The 21,341-nt window shown below is 43.6% G+C and overlaps 1 protein-coding gene across 1 annotated transcript in view; it reads right to left on the bottom strand.

The window, feature by feature from the left end:
• LOC138488129 (complement factor B-like) overlaps positions 1 to 21,341 on the bottom strand; it is a 1,604,240-nt gene that overhangs the window by 305,904 nt on the left and 1,276,995 nt on the right. The window contains exons 15-16 of the mRNA XM_069614892.1: positions 14,914 to 15,041; positions 6,250 to 6,337 (exon numbers count right to left, since the gene is read on the bottom strand). Coding sequence (XP_069470993.1) covers positions 6,250 to 6,337; positions 14,914 to 15,041 — 216 coding nt within the window. The remainder of the gene's footprint in view (positions 1 to 6,249; positions 6,338 to 14,913; positions 15,042 to 21,341) is intronic.

Here is a 21,341-nt window from a genome sequence, read left to right on the forward strand (position 1 = left end):
TTTCTCAACAGGTCCTCCACTGCTTGCTCCATGGGGCCCTTTAAGGCATTCTCCGGGACCCCTATGACGCAGACATTGTTTCGCCTAGACCTTGCCTCCAGGTCCTCACATTTCAACTTAATAGTGCAAAAGTTTTTCACCATATCTGTCACTGTGCTCTGCAGGTTTTCTATATTGTCTTCTGCAGCGCCTATCCACGTCTCTGCATCAGTGATGCGTTGTGTTGCTTTCTCTAACTGGGTCCGGATCGTGTTGATATTGATGATAATGCCATCTAACCTGTCTTTTATCGCAGCAAATCCCTGTTGCATGATAGTGATGATGCCTTGAAAGTCAGTGGGTGGCGCTGTCGTCACCATCTCTCTTCTGTTTGCTTCTTCACTGTCTGCAATCACTGGTTTAGAGGCCGGCTTGGTGATTCTGTCTATCGTATCACCCTTTTTAGAGGGTACACCTTTAGGCATTATCCTGCGGTATTGTAGGCGGGTTTGTTGCGCTTGATTTTGTCTCGTGATTGAGGGGTGTGGATGGGGACTCTGATTCAGATATTGTAGGGGCTTTGGTGGCTTTCCACTAGTTTGCGGCTTGGTTCTCTTTGGTATGTCCTTCGAAGCAGGTCACAAGTGGGGTGATTTGGGGCAGTGAACCAGCATGCAGCAACAGTGTTAGCTCCCTCCACACAGCAGGGTATCGAGACTGTAGGTACAGGTTAACTTTGCAGGTGCTCAATAAGGATGGTGACCGGTGGTGCTCTTCTAAGCTTCTATAAAGTTGTTACCACACTATGAGGGTCATTCCGAGCTTGGTGCTAAGGGAACAACGATGCCGGTAAAGGAATACCGACATCGATTACCGCTATGGGCTATTCTGACTAGCCCGACCGCTATTAGCGGCATTGTAAAGTATGATGCCGTAAATAGCGGTCTCGGCATGGGCACGCAACCCACCATGCCGGCAATAGCGGCATACCGTAAACTGGAGTAGATCACAAGTGAAGCGGACATGCAAATAACGGCCTCATGAAGGTGGAAAAAGTGGTTACCAGTATGCCGTAAATACGGGCATCTCCGGCCTACCGTAAAATACCCTGAGCTGTGTTCTCAACTGCCACAGGTGCACACTATCAGCACAGGTGGAGGCAATGGATCTGGCCCAGTACAAAAGGAGCACACCCACACACCACACCCCCTCCCACACCAAGATGATTCCAATAGTAGTAGCATTACTGGAGCTGGAGGACATGCTTGCATTGCCACAACATTAAGAACAACAACAACAGCCGCCACCACAGAGGAGAAGGACGGTGAGACAGGGCCAGCATGCCCAACCAGTACAGCCACCATTACTATGCCGGCAGCCCCCAATCCCTTGCATCAGAGGCAGTCCTTTCAACCTAACCCCTGAGCAGATCCACACCCTGTACCTGTCTGGACCGGGACACCATCACCACCATAGTGGACCTGATACACAACGACATAGTGAGCCTCATTGAAATACGCACCGCCATCCCCCCTCTACTGAAGGTGGTGTCTGTGCTCTACTTCCTTGCCACAGGCACCTACCAGCACACAGTGGGGCACATGCATGGCATATCACAACCCTTATTTTCCCGGATACTGAACCAAGTGCTGGATGCCCTCCTTAAGCACACAAGGGACTACATATCCCTACCACGGACTCCCCAGGAGATATTTGATACAAAGGTTGGCTTCCATGCACTGGCAGGCATGCCAAATTGTATAGGTGCCCTCGACTGCACCCACGTGGAGTTGGTGGTCCCGTATGCCATGGGGGCGGTGTATCGCAACCGCAAGCAATACCACTCCATCAATGTGCAGATGGTATGCGACGCCAGTAAGATCATCACACATTGTTGTGCCCGATATCCCGGATCAACTCATGACTCTATAATCCTGCAGAACTTCACGCTACCCCGCTTCAAGGAGCGACATGCTGGACGACGTGCCTGGCTGCTTGGTAAGTTGCATGACCAGCACATGGCATTGAAATGGGGGGAGAGATGCACACACCACCCTGGTGTCATTGGTGTGGTGACTGTACGATGTGCACATCACCGAACACTGTGCCCCAAAGCATCACAAACGGTACATGACACCCAAATCCCATAGGAATGAAGTAAGGTTGACACCTATCACTACATGACTAACAGGAAACCACCCCACATCCCACAACACATGCACCACTCATCAGCGGACCTCACCCTCCGTAACGCCATCCTGCACCATGCAGTGCATATGCACTATGTTGCTGTCTCCAGCATATCACCACACAGGACAAGCATCCCTGTGAGTGCATCAAACTGAACCTACTAGGCAATCCACTGTCAGGCACAGGACCGGCACACTCACAGGAGTGCTGCATGTCACCATGGGAATGATCAGCGCTGATTGCCCAATATTGCACATACTACTGCCAATGCTCCCTATAAGTAAATCTCACAGAACACAAAGTAAATCTCACAGAACACAACACCTCACTAATTTGACACTAACACAGCTGTATGGGTACATGATGCATGTGCAACAAGACGTCACTATGTCCGAAAGTAGGTCTTCACCCTTGACTGGTCCCAAAAGTGTAACTAAAATTACTGCCGATGTAGCCTGTGTGGTCCGACTCTTCCTTATTTGTACGTAAGGTCACTTTTAACTTCCTCTTCTTGGAAGCATGTACACTGTTGTGCGGACTCAACCCTTCAGTGTCTCCTTGCCTGGACAGCTGGCAAAGGGCAAGCTAAGTGTGACCCCTGTTTGTCTTTTTGTCTGCTGCCTAAGGCCTTGCTCTGCAACACCCTCTACCCACTAGATCACACAGCATCGAGGTAAGGCACAATGATGTGAATAGGTTAGAGCTGTGAAATGTGGCTACTTTAGTAACTTGCCAAATGTGATATATTGCCACTATGATGTTTTGCCGTTTTCGTACTTAGCTAGTTTTCCATTTTTATATGTGGCTACTTTGATGGTTGCCATTTAGAGATTTTGCCACATTGATAGCCTGCCACAGTGACATATATACAGCTTAGTTTAACACCATGATGGTTGGCTGCTTCAATAAATTACCACTGTGATAATTTGCCAATGTGATATTTTTCCACTTTGTTCATTTACATTTGTGATATTATGGAAAGTATACAATGTTGATAACATGGCACTGCAATTTTTTTCATAGTGAGAATTGAGGACTGTGACAATCACCCATTTTGATGACCTGATATACTGTGCCATTTGATAGCTTGCCACTGCATTTTATTTCGATGACTGCCCACGTTGATATCCTGCCATTCTTGATAAACCGCCACTGGGATGCGCTGCACTTTTTGAATACCCACAAATGTCATATTTCCAAATATTTAAAACTATCACTACGACAATCTGACATTAGTAGAAAGTGCCATTGGTATATTTCCCCAAGTTTAAAAAAGGTACTTAGATACTTATATACTTTACTAATTTAAGATATTTGCCATTTCCATAATTGGCCACTGTGAGACTTTGCAAATTTAGTAACTTCTCATTGCAATATTTTCTATTCAAATATCTGGTCAGGAAGAGACCCTGCCATTTGATAACCTGCTACAGCAATAGCCACGCATTTGGATAATTTCCCACCAGACATCTATAAGAACATCCTAAGCAAAGAGACACCGGCAGAATATTCTGCAACCTCTTTAACCATTTGCTGGAAGCAGAAGCTGTACCTAGGATTTTCAAAGCTGCCAAACCCCTTCTCAAAGATCCCTCAGAAAATAAAGACAAACTCACCAACTACCAACCTACATCAAATATCCCCTACCTGGCCAAACTCATAGAAACCTACGTAGATGGACAAATCCTGACACACCTGGAAACTAACCACCTACTGGGCAAGACACAAATTGACTTTCGGCCTACGACAGGAGGCTCTCTATTTGGGACAACCTTAAAATGAATTCGGACTACAACATCACTTCCGCCGAACACTATTAAACATAGTCAACCATGCAACCCTCCTTAAAAGGATACAAGAAGCAGGGTAGGCCATACCGCACTACCTGACAGAAAGAACGTAAACCATCTGTCTATCAACCTTCAGTTCAACATCATGCACACTAACCTATATTATAGTGTTCCTCAATGCTTGTCTCTCTTACCACTACTCTTTAAACATGTACATGACATCACTCATGAAACTCATCAAGGGACAAGGAATCACAAGCTACAACTGTGCAGATGATACTCAAATCATCTACAAAATAGAAAGTAGCAAGGACATAGACTGAGTCAAACCGTTGTCAACTTCTTCTCAAAATCCAACATATGGATGAGCAACAACGGCCTTAAACTCAACCCAAACAAAACTGAAATCATGCCCAGCAACTTCTCTAAACAGCCCCATATACCTTTGCCTAATGAAATCGGAACCAGACTGGAAGCATCCAAAGTTGATGGACAATGACCTAACACTGGAACCTAAAGTCAACGCAGTAGTAAATAAATCTTTCTTCCACATATGTACCATCAAGCAGATATTAACTTTTCTCCCCTTCGCACACAGAAAACTTGCCATCATCGCTCTAGTCATGTCAAGATTAGACTATAGGAACATTGGAGTGCCTGACTACATCACCAAGAACGGAGCAAGTACGCAGCAGCAAGACTTCTTCTAAAACTCAGCAAGAGAAAACACATCACACCAGGACCAAGATCCCTACACTGCATACCAGTTAAGAAAAGGATCCAATTTAAAACATTTTGCATTGTTACATTCATAGCCAAGGAGCAGAATTCCTGCAAAACAAATTCTCCATCTACCGACCAAAAAGAACCCTGAGGTCTTGCTTGTTTGGGTTCAGGACATATTTAATTACATATGTCTTGAACTCAAACAAGATCTGAAAATAAAATATGGTGGTTCAGCCTTTGCAAGCATGTCAACAAAACTACAGAACTCCCTCTTCAAATGAAGAATCACAATAGAGAAGCAAATTCAGGAAAAGTACTAAGAACATGGCTCTTTGATTTATTGACCTAACTTGTCAAACCATAGTCTAACTCTAAGGGAAGCATGCAACTTTAATGCAAAGAGGTAGAGCAGAAAGTACTGAGCTTTGGCTCTGAATCCCAGGATCAAGCGCCTGCCTACCAACCACCTACTATCAAGAAGCAAATCCACATACAGCTACCTGTTTTTCCAAACTGAAACTACCCACACAACAGCAAAAAGGCTCATGTGCTTTCGCTGTCCTCCCACTCAAAATCCCACCCCTTCCTCTTTTTTCAGATCCACCTGAGTGCCAGCAGACCCGGAAAATGGCAGCTGTGCGCGGTATAAATCACACTAACAAAACATAACATTACATAACATACTGGAGCCTACTTTGGCACTCAAGCAGAACAGTAAACTGTGGTGTAGCAGGGCAGGAAAATATACTCGATTGGTGCAAGACTATAAACAGAAAGCAGGGCAGGATAGTACCAAAGGACTGGAAAGGATACAGAATGGGGATTGAACAATATATATGGTCATGGAGGGACACACTGGGTAACAGGCCATGACACTTAAGAGGGGCAGAAGGGGAGAGGCAACACTAAGGGCCTCATTACAGTTTTGCCAGTCAGGAAAAAATGTAGTCAGAATTGCTGGTAATTCCGGTACTGGCAACCTTTTCTTGTCCGGCAAAACACAAGTTTGCCAGTAGCGGGCACATATTTACCTCCAGCCCTGAGCTGCCAGTAAATCAGGCCCCCACTGGCAAACAAAAGCTGTAATTACCAGCACAAATATTACTGGTGCCAGTAATTGCAGCAATCCATCCATGGAGTCCTGTTGGACTCCATGGAATGGAGATTTCCTGGCGTTGCCGGTACCTGGAATATCCCAGTAATACTGGGATTTCAGGTGCTGGTAATAGTAGGGCAGTTTTGCCGGTATCCTACCGGAATTACCAGCTGGATAACGGCAAAACTGTAATGAGCCCTAAGGCAAGCAAATACAGATAAGGCGGACAGGTCGCAGAAGAACAAGCAACGGCGAATAGAAAGTACCAAGAAGGGACATAGAAAATATGAGGCAGCACCAAGAGTCACTGTGGGGAGGGTGACGGGTAAGAGGGAAGTTAGAAGTCAGCATTCTAATGCATACAGGGAACTCATGTCCATTCTGCAGAAGTCAGTACCTTTGTGTTGTGATGACAACCAGCACACTGGCATAGAGAAATTGTACTTTTATGGGTTAGTGAAAACTTACCACGGCAAGCATCAGTCTCTAACCCCCTGGCACAGAACATGTTCTCAGTTAAGGTGATACCGAGCCTGGTGTAGCACTCACGACGGGGCTAAAAAAGAGGGGGAGACAAGCAGAAAAAAGTGGTGTATTTAGAGACAAGAGCTATCAAGATAACCATTTTTTTTATTTTTTCTTGAGGTGGTGTTCCCCACTTAGCTTCTGAATTGATTCTGAAAAGATTCTGGATTGGATCGGACTGCCTATCACAATTTCTGCTGAAACGATATTGCAAATCTAATGTGGAGATTTCTAGGAGTGGAGGGAGTAATGTAATAAAGGGCACCTGGTAATTCCCTGATCTATCCAGGTGGACACATATATATAAAATAAGAAAATGATCAGGGCAAGCCCAAATATACTGTACACTAGAAATGTTTTTAATATGTTTACCTAAATGGCAACAGTAGACATGAAAATGCAACACATGGAAGTGATATAATACATTCTAACAGTTTAACACAGGAAAGTAAACAAACATATATTGACATACATGAATTCTTCATACAATCTACAAACAATAAATCATGTGAATGTGAGATGACCCCTTTGCATTTTATAGGAGCCGTGTAACAATATACATGCTTAGTTAATCAGCTGAGTGAACAGTGTGCAAGATAAATACTGTGTGGTTATAAGGTTGTCGACACACGTGTTTCGGCCTATGGGAGCAGTTAGAACGTGCTGTTGTTGAATTGGCCTTCATCAGGATGGTCAATTGGAATAGAATCTCGCTGGATGGGATCTCCTGTGTTGCTTTACAAAGAACAGATATAGAACTGTGAGTGGGGCGGGGAGTGGTATATTCGGGTATATTAAAAGGCATTGCTGCTCGAGACATTCTTATAAGGGTGCCCCGGAGGGGACACAAAGAAACTTACTGTGCATGGTAAAACTCCTGCACATCAGAAATAAACTCAAAAAGCTGTGTATCAGGAGTCTGCAATACACAGAGGTATTACTTAATAATCAGGAGCCACAAAGTGCCTAGTGCAAACATGGGCAATAGGTTATCAATGTTACCTGTCAGTGACGCCTGTGCGGGGAACCGCTGCATAGTTATGAGATTCCTGGTTTCCTGTGGCACAGCGACATTAGGTTAGAAAACGGGTACATAGTCCTTAGTGCGGTATGGCCTACGCTGCTTCTTGTATCCTTTTGAGGAGGGTTTCATGGTTGACTATGTTTAACAGTATTCGGCTGAAGTGATGTTGTAGTCAGAATTCATTTTTAGGTTGTCCCAAATAGAGAGCCTCCTGTCGTAGGCCTAAAGTCAATTTGTGTCTTGTCCAGTATGTGGTTAGTTTCCATGTGTGTCAGGATTTGTCCATATACGTAGGTTTCTATGAGTTTGGCCAGGTCCCAAATGGGTACATAATCCTTAACTTAACATGATGTGTTCGCACTTACCCAAAATGGAGACTGGCTAAACAATGAGCCTTTGACTCGAAGTGCCAGCTTCCTAAGGGTAAAGGAATGTATTATAAAATAGAGGTAGAGGTACCAAATCGATCAGTGTCAATATGGAAATGACTGAATAGTGTGGCAATGCGATGTACAATACAGCCATCTAGCATTGCTATAGACGGTGGGCACACAAGACACTCTCTGGCCACGGGGAGGTGAAACATTGTGCATTACTGAATCCTAATTGTGTGCAGGAAGAACCGTCCAAGTAACATCGGAGACGAGTAGCGACATGCACAGATCTGGCCCCAGAAAGACGCGTTATTTATTTATTTATTTAGGATTCTTATAAAGCGCCTTATGCCCGCAGGCCTCAAAGCGCTAACACCAAAAAACAAACAATACATACATGAGTTATGCTAACAGAAAGGAAATAAAAAACATTAAAATAACAGCAATATGAGAAGCCATTAAAGCAAGAAGGCCCAGCAAAGGCCCCTCAAAGACACCTTCCGGTAACTTAACAACTTTAAACCACTAATCCAAAATCAGAAGAGCCCATAGTCTCAAATAGAGGGTAAGGGTACTGGCACCACACTCTACCACAATACAGTCCCTATTGTCCTGGGAACACCAATAGTCCAGTTCAATTCGACACATAAACTTCAAATCAGTACAATGGACAACCTTCGGCCCAGATCTTGCACATAGCCAGCCAAGAATATTGTTAAGAAGAGCCTCTCTGGGTTCGTACTGAAGAGGTTTCGTAACATTGGTAATGATGAAGTTTCTGTTATCCATGACCAGAGCTCTAGTGACGGCATCTTTAGGCATCGGCATATTAGATTTTTTTAAATGCCGGCCCTTCAGGTTAGCCGGTCTGGGCTTCGCAGATTTGTGGCGCCCCCCTGTGGCTTGTTCCCGCGGCACAATAGTACGCCCTGGCAGGGTGAGATTGTGGCACAGTGATTGCGTCCCTCCCAGGGACAAGGAGAGAGATGAAAGTACTTAATTCCCTAAAGGCACAGCCCTTGAACCACGACCATCCAGGGAAAGCCCTAAGCCTGACGGCTGATAGGCAGCATCAGGCAAGGGTAGGTCTGTTTGTGAGACACAGTTCATTTTGCAGGGCAACTCGTAGTTCATGCCGCCTAGAGGATGATCCAAATGAACAGCGCCTGTTCCGTGCTCAGCTGTTTGGGAGGAAGAGTTCACTTTACAGGGCGGCTGATAGTTGACATCTGAGTTAAGGGCCACTTGAAGATTTTTCTGTGCAATAAGAGCATGATACCTCTCAGCCTACATGTCCAAAGAAACTAACCACGCGTCGAAGTCTTGTGAAGAATGGCAGTTTTTCAGTTCATTAATGAGCGTGTCCTTCCAGAGACTCCAGGACTCGAGGAGAATGTCGATTTCAGAGCCCTCTGCAGGCTCTAATACAGAAACAAGGTTAACATTGACGGGACCCTCCGGTAGAGGCGAAGGTGCCGAGAAGCTAAAGGTGGAAAGTTCCCCACTACCTGCCAGGGCTGTGGGAGAGCCCTGGTTAGCTGTGAATGCCCTGTCCACCTGACAGGGAGTTGCCAGTGGTAACTGCTTCGTAGGGTCTGCACTAACAACCAGAGAGTGACTGGGACTGCCTACTTGCCATACTAAAGACGTTTTTTTAGTAATATCCGCGGATGCTGGAATTATTAAGAGTTGAGCTGATGGTGACGTATTGTGCAAAAACGCAGATTCCGGAGCTAGCTCAGTACGCCTAGCATGGACCTTCTCTCTCCTACGAGAGCTGAGAGCAAAGACTTCTGCCACTCGACCCCCTTTAGGCAAGCGGGGAGGAGCAGGAGTGTCGGACGTTAGTTTCTTTGCTGACATTTTTCTTGGCATTATTGTGGGCGTTGAGGGAGGAAGTCAGGACAGTTAACCAGTATTGGGGGCCAGCAGGTGTTAGAAAGCAACAGATAGCAAAAGTTAAAGAAAGAAGCTTATGCTAATTTGCTGGCTGGCTACGGGGAGAAACGCTCTGGTGTACAGACCTACAGCATAGGAAGAAAGTACACGTAGCCGCACTGGCTCCATATCCAACCCGGGGCAGCGGGTCGGAGGGGCCAAACCGAGATGGCACTGAGGCAGAGTGCGAAGGCTCGGGCACCGCCGGGGTAGAGCAGCCGCCAATGACTGTTGCTCCGTTGTATCACCATCCCCGCCGTTCCAGGAGTGGCCCGGCACAGCCTCTGCAAGAGGAAGGAGACAGTTGTGCACGGTAGGCGAGGCACAAATTATGATTCGAGGAAAGGGCCCTGTAGAATACAGAGGAGGCAGGAAAAGAGCCGTCAAGCTGCACTGCTATGAGAAACAGGGACAGCCGCTTCCGACAGCATATCTTCCAGCATTACAGTACATGTTTAAGTCATAGTGGTAATGAGATCCACACCGGAATGTCACCAAGTGCTGGTGGCGACAGGCGGGTGATCTGACCCCCGGGGGACGATATCCCTGTATCTGCAATCTCTCATACCTGTGAAATAGGAGCCGCGAGGAGCAGCAACACACTGGAACTAGCAGTGAGCTGCACCGCAGGGGGTCTGTTTATATGGTTGTCACGACAACCAGACACAACAAATGGTTTTCAAGACGGCCATCTTGGAGTGATCCTGATCATGTCAGTTAAACTTTGTATAGTCTATCAAAAGTGTTTAGCAAAGGATTCCTCCACAAATTAGCCCCCTACTACAGCCTCTTGTAACTTTGTTCAAAATTGCAATATAGTATCTAATAAATAGGTTTGATAATTCATGTCCAGAGCACCCTTTTACACAGAGAAAACAGTGATTTTCAAGCCAATTATGTCGAGTGTATCAGCAAAGACCACAAAGGACCACAGAGTCTGTATGCCACATACAGCAAGATATAGTACATGGTGGAATTGCGCCCCATATCTAATTTGTCCTGGTTCTACAGTGTGATAATTGTGATAGTGTAGAGGACCGAGGCCTATATCTATTTTAACATTGCTGAACCAGATTCACAACATGCTAGAAAACAGGATAGACAAACACAGTTGCTGATGCCCTTACTCCAGTTACTCTTAGTGTCAATTGGGTATACACAACATAAGGCTGGAGTGAGCCGTTGATGCTCATGCGCCATAACCCGCACCCTATATTGACATGCATTTGTGGAAAATCCAGGCTTGTAGGGTGGTAATATAATTAACGTGTTATCCCTTTGTGTGTGCAGGCAAAAATGCCAGAGTCGTAATCTGGTTGGAATACCTGAAAGTGTGAATGTGTTAGACAATTAAACTGTTCCACTCAACAGAGACATTCAGACCCCTTTTAGCAGTGTCCAGACGGTATATCCACTTAAGTATCCTCAGTTGTTTATCTCTGTCACCACTTATCCTGTGAGGTGTGAGTATCTGTTAAACAAACCATTTTAAATCCTAATCGCCATGCTTCTTTTGTATATAGTGTTTGACCAATGATTTGTCAGGAACTTTATTACATAGGCAGGAACGGTGTTCAGAAATGTATTGCTTCACTCGTCGTATGGTTTTTCCTATGTACAATAATTTACATGGACACTCTATGATGTAAATGACCATCTTGCAATTGGTACATGTATTGAGAATCCAATGAGTGTTTCCGTGGACAAAGGGATGTCTGCTGTCTGTGAATTGGCATGCCATGCACTGTCTGCATTTATAATGTCCCAGAACAGGCGGGAGGCCCCAGACTCTCTCAAGTGATTGTTGTATCACTGGTTCTTGATATGTATGGACTAAATGCTTAAATGAAAAGAATGTTTTTGTAGACAGCGTCCCATTGTTCTTGATTAGATGCCAATTTCTGTTGATGGTACTTTTGATGATGTTACTGATGGAGCAGTAGGTAGTTACGCAGACCGATCTCTTCAGTGGTTCTATAACCTTTGGAATTAGACACATTTCTCTTGAGGTGTTTGCTGCTCTTTTTTTGGTTTGTCTGCCAGTTTTTTTGGAGTATCCCCTTTGTAGGAGTCTGGCTTGAAGACGCTCTACATGTTGTAGAAATGTAGAAATGTCTCTTTGTGTAATTTCTCCGGATTCTTAGAGTGGAGTGGGTGGCAAGTAGAATAGAATCCAGACTAACTTTGATATTGGTGATAAGTGTTTACCAGTGAAAAAAATATGAATTCAACTGTTGGGCAGCCACTCAGTGGCTCAAGATCAAAACTGTGAAAAGAAAATATGCCAACTGTTATTTATAAATAAAAGTCATGATAGTCTTTTGGCACATCGCTGGCTTGGCAGCTGCATCCTGAAGCATTCAGTTATTCCCAGGTACCCAAACCTGTTGCCATCAATCTATATTTTCTTCTTGCTCTGTGTCTTCAAGGGGTCTGTGCATAACTCTGATCTCCCTTTTTGGTGGATATCCTTTTTACATGATTCTTATATTGGAGCTTTTTTGGCCTCCAGTCTACCCCACACTGGGCAGGTTAATGAGTTCGAGAACAATTCCACTCATTTGGAGTCTTCTAGTCCTTTGATCTTTCAGAAGTACCTGCCTTTCCTCAGCCATCACTAGCTTCTTATGTTGGTCTGTGACATCCATTCTAAATTATTTCAGTCAATACTATTGCTTTATGCCACCTTGTGTGGCCTATTCCGCTTCCTCTATTCAGTTGTTCCTTTCATAGGTATCTGACCTATGGGTTTAGATTGCATGACCTAGCTTCTCTGTTTAAACAGGCTATTGAGGGAATTTGTCATTCATCCCTGTGAGGCTAGGCTAGGGAGGTGAGCTCTCTCTGCCACACTCTCCCTATGGGCCGAGGTAAGAGGGACTTTAACACAAGAGAATCCCCCCATGGGGACAAGGAATCCCGTTCCTGTAAGAAACTCCCTGATGCCCTCATAGTGATGGTCTATATGGATTTTCTCTAACATACCGGAACATTATCAATTCCATAAAGATGAAGTGAACTTATGATATCCACAACAGGAAACTATCTCTTTAAAACAGTCCCTCTAATGGACTGTGCTGAGGATGCTGAAAAGGGATGATATGACAAGCGAAAGACGGCGAGAGAGGGCGAGAAGCCGAGAGAAGCCGGAAAGCAGCGACAACCTGGGAAGCTCCTTGTGCGTAGCAGAGTGGAAGAAGGCAGGGCCCTCGCAGAATGAAGAGCCTGTGTAAGTCAGTCGAGCTCCAACACACAGCCAAAGACGCTGAGAGACCGACATATGAGAGCGTCAGAAAATACAATGCGATTGAAGAGAGTTTGGTGGTGGCGTAGTCACAAAGCAACGGTGGTGGGCAGTTTGCCTGCAGAACAGCGCTGATACCACTGATGGGAAAAAAACACTCCCAACCCAAATTACAAAGGAAGTTCGATTCAGAAGGCAAGAACGAAATGCACGTGACCAGGATGGCGTGACAAGGGAGCAGCAGAGCCAAGAAGGAGCAGAAAGAGAGTCCAAGACCTTACCGGTACTGGAAACATTACCCCTCAGAACAGAAGATAATACGGGGAGCTAGATTACGGACAGTTAAGAGGGACTCATTATACCTCAAATAAAACTCATCCCTTTGCTAATGAGAAAAGTATTGGAAATAAGCCGAGGAATGGGAACCATGTTCATGAAGGACAGAGCTACATGAAATACAAAAAGTGGGAGTGGAGTATAGTTGAAAACTCGTTGCCTTGGGAAAAGTCAACCTAGGTTCTGAAGATGAGAATGAGAATAAAATAAAGACATTTGGGAAACATGCACTTAGGAGCCCAGGAAGTCAAAAGCTCTTACATGAAACCATACTCTGGGAGGAGAGGCTAGATCCTGACAAGAAAGAGAGAAAACTGTGAGGAAACAGGAATGAGACACATTTATATATATTACATTATGTTATATTATATTATATTATATTATATACAACAGAGACTTATGGTATGGCCATAAACATTTCTGAACAAAAGAAAAGGGGTTTGGGGAATGCCTCTCTATCCCTACCCTAAGACGTGTTTCCCTAACTCAAACAAAACTAATGGTCTGTTAAATGTCAGACTGTCCAAATTAAAACGTCCTGTGTCCAAAGTACTATTCTAGCCCTCACATTCTAAAAATCAACTCTAAGGTGAACAGGGAAAATGTCTTTGGCCTTTGGTAGTGTATAAATGTACCAAAAGGGAAATGTGTAACTCTAAAAGTTCCAGGAGCATAGAGTTCCTTGTTCCAGAGGGTGGTTCCCTTCCCCTGGATTTCCACCCTGTTTTATATTCAAGTATTTCAGGTCTTTGAGTTTCTCTTGACCAACAATACAACTGGTACACAGAACAACTTGGCTGGAAGTCTGTATTTTGGTAGGATACCTGGTGAACTTCGTTAACAGGTTTCCACTCCTCTTCTCTTTGGTTTCGCAAAGCCTTTTTGCTAGTCCTGATATCTCCTTCTCAGGATCTCTTTAGGTGAGGTTGTTCATATACACTGTTCAGCTTGACCTTGCCTGGTGTGCTTCCCTACCAGGGCTTCCTTCTATAACCACACTTGCAACTGCCTCGTATACTCTCCTGCCAGAGCTTTCTTATATGAACACACTTGCAACTGCATGGTATACTCTCCTGCCAGAGCTTTCTTGTATGCACACACCTGCAACTGCCTGGTATACTTTCCTGCCAGGGCTTTCCTATATATGTATTTTCCTCGCAGCTTTAATTTGCCTGTTATGCTCACCTGCCAGGGCATTTCTCATGTGGGTTTTGCACACACTTCTAAACTTGATATTCTTAATTTTTTCCTTTATCTGATATTGTATCTGCCTGATATACTATCCTGGCAGGGCTTTTCCTATATGTATTGCATACAGTCACAAACTTGAAAGTCTCTTACGTTTGTTCCGGTCTCCCTTTTAAAGAAATGCTCACTTGCTCTCTCTCTTTCGCTTTCATTGTGCTTCATTAACAATTATTTTGAGTTTGGCATGGCTGCCAATACGCCCCTATGTCCCTGATTCCTTTGTGTGGACTCAATGGCTCCTGCTGGCGTATTTTGTTTCTCCGGGGGAAAGCCAGTAGCAGTTGTTCGGTATTTCCTTCCTTCTCACCACTGGTAAATAAGTGATGACATCATCAGATTCATCACAGAACTTGTACAACAGTGAGATTGTTGACATAAAAAGGGGAGAGGAAAACTGTCAGTGTGTCACACATGTGGTAGCAAAACTGCTTTAAGAGATTCACCTTGATGTCAACTTTGGTGTGCAGCAAATCACTGCTTGCTAATTTTTTTTTCTGAAAGCCCCAGCCAGCCACATAGCCTGAAAGAGTTCTCTCTTTTTCTTCATCACCAGTCATGGTTAACAAATTCTCTGCAAATACAAAAAAAAGAGCTTTATAACATAGTGAGTCATACACTCTCAACATCACCTATTGAAACCGAGGATGCATTCTGCAAAGAAACCTATGCAAATGATAAAGGAAAAATAGGAAACTTGTAGTCGGTGGGAGCCACCTTTCTGTTCACTGGCTTGCAATGCCACAATAATTGTATTAAATGACTTATTGATATAGTGAGACTCTAACCAAAATATCAAAATGATTTACAAAGCTCTGAACAGAAATATATTAGATCTGAGGAAAGGCCAGCGTTAGGTTATATAAACATTAATGATCAAGAAAAATATAATTAGACATGTAAAAAGCACAATCTTCTTTTTGCAGTCCTTGAAGCAGGTTCAGGTAGTGGCTGCCATTCCAGGGCCACACGGGGCGAGGTCACAGGTGGGAAAGGAGTGATGACACCATCAGATTCATCACAATGAGCTATCATGAAATTGTTTATTTTAAAACTTTGAAGTAGTTACCAGTCACCAATTACATTTGTAATGTCATCTTTCATGTCCTGGGTGTTAGTCTTAGCAGTGCACAGTGGTGGCGTGAGTTATGGTTGCTTATCTTACCAAAACTGGCAAATTTCCGGTGGTTTTTGGTTTTACTTGTAACCATAACGTCCCTTTAACAAAGTTTTTTTTATTGAATTTCATCGGTTTTTATTACTGCAACTTAACCATAACATCCCTTGAACAAAGTTGTTTTAGTAAATTTCATAGGTTTTTATTGGTGAAACTTAACCATAACATCCCTTTAAACAATGATTTTTAAGTGCATTTTGTTAGGCAGAATTTCATGCAGTACCCTGTGGGACCACTACACACAATTAGGACTACAGGTGTTAGCCAAACCAACCTTTGGTATGAGTCTATACTACACAGTTTTTGGTGGTGAGCTGAGCAGTCAGGCTTATCTCAAGAGTGAATGTGAGCAGTACAAGTAATTACACAGAGGACTTTCCATCACAGTGGTTCAAGTAAACACTTATACCCAAGGTTTCTTGGTAAAACACTTATTAATTTATTTATTACACAATCATTTATTATTATATACCAATACACTTCAATACAAAACTCTAAGATTTTGAGACAGTTTGAGCTCCCCTGAAATAGGAGCCAAATAGCAGTTCTGTTACTTAGAAGTGAGCAAAAAGGGCAAAGTAAGTAGAATAGATCACATACACGTGTTAGGCAGTGCAAATAATTTCAGTTCACCAGAGGAGTTCAATTCAAGTCAATAGGCCAGGTCAAAGTCAATGGGCTAGTGTTCTGGATAGGAAAGAGCAGTTCTGGTATCAAACGGTAAAGTCTTTGCAAAAGTTCTCAGAAGTAGTTTAGGCGAAAAAGAATCACATGTCAGGTCACAAGCTGAGTAGGCCTGTAAATTGGGAAAGTTTCACGAACTTTCACTGCGAGAGTGGCGTTCTCTCAATCGGGTTGACACAGTACCTTAATATGAAGAACAAAATACAGCTGAAGACGTTGGTTCCTGGCAGGTCCTGCAGATCTCTCTGTTCATGAGCCTCAGTCGTGGAGACTCCTGCACCGCACAGGATCGTCGAAAAAGCAAACAAGATGGAGTCACTCTCAGTTCCAGTAGCTGTATCTTCAAGCAGACAAGATGGTATCCCTCTAACTGGTTAATCCTAACCAGCCTTGAGAATGGTATCCAGGTGGCTTACGAATTGATTGGTCACACCAACTCAGTCGTCCTTAAAGGGGCTTCTCTGTTGAGATGAACTTGGCAATTCGAACCTACAGCAGGGCTTCACCGGGCAAACCAACAGTCCAGGAGTTGCAGCAGCCATCCTCTTCCAGCTCTTCTTTGGTTCTTTTGTTCCAGTGGTCGCCTCTGCTTTCCAGTCCAAGAGACTTGCCTTTTAAACAGTTTTCTCCCTTTCATTTCAGCCTAGCTGTCACTCACCCAGCAGGGTGGCTGTCTTTGCCAGACAGTCAGCCAGCCAATCACGCCGGAGTGCATTTGGGTCTCCTAGGAGACTAAGCACAGGGAGTTTCGGGCACCTCCCTCACTTCCTGCCCATCCCAGACACTCAGACACCAGAGGCGGTCTTCAGTCCTGAAGCCCGTCAAAGGCACACAAACAAAGGGACCAAACCTGGTTTGGCGTGCAGAGACAAACACTAGAAGGACCTTCCCAAAAGGAAAGAGCTAAAAAAGAAGACTGGGACCTGTTTAAAAAAAGGGTTTAAGGCGCCATCTTGAAAAACATGGCTCCCATGATTTTTAGTTACCGGTGTTCGCGGTTAGGAAAAATCATGGTAGTTGGTTGTAAAACCACTGCCACCAGCCTTTTCAATAGGAAAGGGTAGCATTTGACTGCTACATGAGTATTTAGACACGGGATACTATGTAACCCCTCCAGCACTCCATTGTCAGATGGTGGGTGCTCGGTCTAGGAATTTGGAAAGACTAGTAAAGTCAATTTCACTTTACATTCTCTGGGAAACAGTAGTTTATCCCAGAGAAGGTATTTAAACCTTTGGGAAGTCTAAAAGACATCCCTGTATCACTGCACTGAGGGTGCAGTGTAACACACATGAAAAGATGATGCCTACAGAGTTTTCTAAAACTCCATAACCAAAGAACAAAAGTGAAAAACACACATGAAAATACATGAAAAGGCTCACCCTCTTTCCAGGTAAAAAACTCAAGTCCTCAAAATCCAGCAAAGTTGCTGGGGGTATCTAAGGTGAAGGGAATTAGCACATTTATGAGAATTCTCCCTAAAATATTTCATAGGTTTTTATTAGTGCAACTTAACCATAACGTCCCTTTAACAAAGTTTTTTCAGTGAATTTCATGTGCTTTTACCAATGCACGCTAATTTCCTACAACTTACTAATATCATACTTACCCCAATAGAGCAACATTTGTGTCCAATTTACAAAGTTTCACCTTAAAACTCTGCTATTCCCTTCCTTTTAGCATCATTTTGAACACTTCTATACACGTTTTGCAACTTTTTGCACTGTTTCTGTGCTTGACGACGTCCGCGAATGTCTGACGTCCTCGCTGACTTTGCGGACAGTGTCACGTGACTACGCGTGTGCACGCAACATGATGACGTGTCCGCAAATGCGTCCGCACTTCACGAACGGGTCCGTGCTTCGCGAACAGTTCAGAACTGCATTTTTAGCTCATCTAGGAACTTTGAAGTTCAAAATGTACACTTCCACAGCTCCTACACCTATTCTTACTCATTATCCATTAACAATCTAGCACACAGCAAATACTTGGAAGAATATTAGCAAAACTGCTATTTGTCTTTAAAACGGCATCAGCTATTGCCATCTCTCCTCCCCAAGAGCTACCACCACCACCAACATCACCAGCTGGAGGACCTACACAACAACAAAAAGCACAGTACTTCAAAAGACAATGAAGAGGACCAAGAAGATGAAGTAGAGGAAGTGCCTACCCCTAGCACCCAGAGAGAATCATGGGTGTGGCAGTTCTTTACCACTGTTGGGAATGTACCAAAGACTAAAGCTACCAAGGTGAAATGCACATAGTGTGGACCTCCTGGACAGTATTCCTACGGGACCACCCCCATACGCTACCAAACCAATTCCAACCACCACAATGCTCCTAGAAAGGTTCTTCCTTTCTTAGGAAGTAGTTGGCTGTTTTCCTCCACTTCTTCTTCCTCAACCAATCCTGTAAACACACAGCGGACACAGAATCCCACCTGCTACCTAGCAAATGAAAAAAAGGCTGTTGATCTGCATCTTTTGAAGACAGCAGTACTCTGTATATTGTGCACCACGCCACTCTTCAGGGGGAGGAATTTCAAAGTGATTTTGAAGCTGTAATCAAGGAGCATGAGAAACATTCCACCCCCCACCTTAGATGTAACACAAGCGCAACATCTTCCCCTGTCCACCTGTCCCTCCATATTTCTGGTTGGTGCCTCTTCCCTCATTTCCCTCCCTACCTTACTTTCTGACCTCTCTTGCAAAATAAAAATCAAAAAACACAAAATAGAAGGTTCCTTTAGGAACCACCTTTCACAGTTAAAAAATAGAACTAAAAAAATAATCTTATAGACTCAATCTACTTTACATTTCACAGTAAAGTAGTTAGACTTAATAAGATTATCCAGCATTGCCATTAGCATTATGCTAATGGAAATATTGGACAATTGTATACTAGAGAAAATATTTTCTGTCCCAAATATACTTCTCTAGCATACAATAAGGACCATAATCGATGGACCTTTATAACTATCCACGGTCTCCACAGTCCCCTTTCCAGGTCATTGATCATTAAAAGACCAGGATGGCACATGGACACCATTGCACAGGGCAGCCTTTCTACCCTTTTTGATTTTATATTTCCAACACTCCCACTGCTTTCAAACAGTCACACATCCATCCACCAATCACTTCCAAAAACTGTACATGTTACCCTATGACCATATTAAGCTTCCACACACCAACTGCCACTTAACAATATTCTACACATTTTTTGCATCTGCATTTCCCTTACTTATACAAATAAATTGTACCCCGTGCACCTATAAATGCACATATGCATTGTGCAGTGAGAGAAGTGCATTAATAGAAGGGGCAGTACAGATGGGCAAGTGCACATGAGAACCCAGGAGGGAAATGAAAAGGGATGCCAAGGTGTGCCACCACTGGCTAACTACTGGAGGAGAGTAGTCCCAAGGGTGGGATGCATCTTAACCATAACAACACTTTAAAAACGTTTTTTCTGTCAATTTAATAGGTTTTTATAAGTGAAAATGTTTCATGGTGTTACATCACTGTATATACGTTTATTAATAATTCCTCTGTTCATATATATATAAAAGAACTATAAACCTCCATTAAGAAACATATTTTTAGCAATAAATACTTGTCTGTCATTATCAGCAGCGCCTGCTGGGGATGCAAATCATTGTTCAATTGCCTATGGCATAAGGCTCAACCACGACATCAGCACAATCAAACCACCCCTATTATTCACAGCATCTACCCTGCCACCCAGCTCAGTGACCACTGTACCCAAATAATGTAACCAATGGCCAGTCTCCAAATCCATGGTGCAAGAGCTTCGGCCATGCCGCATTCCCCAATAAGCAAATCAGAGTACACATTTGCGTTTGCCGAGGGCCAGGCCCACTATCCAGACACCAAATGTAGATCACTAGTTTTTCTACTTACATTCTTACACTTTAGAAAAATAAAACACAAGACACATTTCCCAAAACATGCTTTCAGGTCCTTGCTAATGCTCATTGCACAAGTTTGTTGTAATCTAGCCCACTACTTCAGGTTGTAACCTCAAGCAGAATATTTGTTCCCATTCAAACTTACCACTTCCGCCATGCCACATGTCCCAATAAGTAAATTATAGTACACATTTATCCTTGCTGACAGCCAGACCCATTGTCCAGATACCAATGTTATATCACTTTGTTGTTCACTTACATTTTCACGCTTTCAAAAAAATAAAACACAGGGCATATTTGCAAAACCATGCTTTGATGTTCTTGCTGACCCTCCTTGTGCATATTTGCTGCAATCCCATCCAGCACTTCAACCTGTACCCACAAGCAGAAGGTGTGTTCCCACATAGCATGTCCCTGCTGCCCATGCCCACTTTTACCCCATTGCTGGTCCCTTGTGGACATGGCCAGATTGGCCACTGCCTATGGCCACAGGCTATACCTCAGTCACCAAAGGTATATCACTATTTTTTGTACCTACATATGACACTTTTCAAAAAATAAAACACTGACACATTTTCAAAACCATGCTTTTGGGTCCTTGCCAATGCAAAATCGCCAGGTTTTATTTTTTCAAAAGTGTCAAAATGTACTTACATAAACTAGTCATATAACTTAGCCCCCACTTGACAAAATCCATTCAGACTTTGCCCAAACATTCATAGTTGGGTCCATAATCTTTCTGAAAACCTTTGTCCACATTTGTCATACGGCAACAAAGTTATAAGCCATTGTAAAATGTTGACACCCCCCTCTAATTTTGCCCCCTTTTGACAACATCCCACCAAACTTTGCAAAATCATTAATATCTAGGCCTACAATCTTTTCGAAAAAGTTTGTGCAGATTTGTCAAATGACACCACATGTATAAGCCTTTAAAATATTTTGGGACCTCCCCTCTAATTTTTTCCCTCTTCACAAAACAGCCCCACACTTTGCAGAACAATTCACAGTCAGGTCTAGAATGAAATTCCAATATTTCATGCAGTTTCATTGTGTGGGGCCAAAGTTATAAGCCATCCAAA

This window comes from Ambystoma mexicanum, chromosome 9, assembly GCF_040938575.1.
Source record: "Ambystoma mexicanum isolate Mex_15411 chromosome 9, UKY_AmexF1_1, whole genome shotgun sequence".
NCBI classification, from domain to species: Eukaryota; Metazoa; Chordata; class Amphibia; order Caudata; family Ambystomatidae; genus Ambystoma; species Ambystoma mexicanum.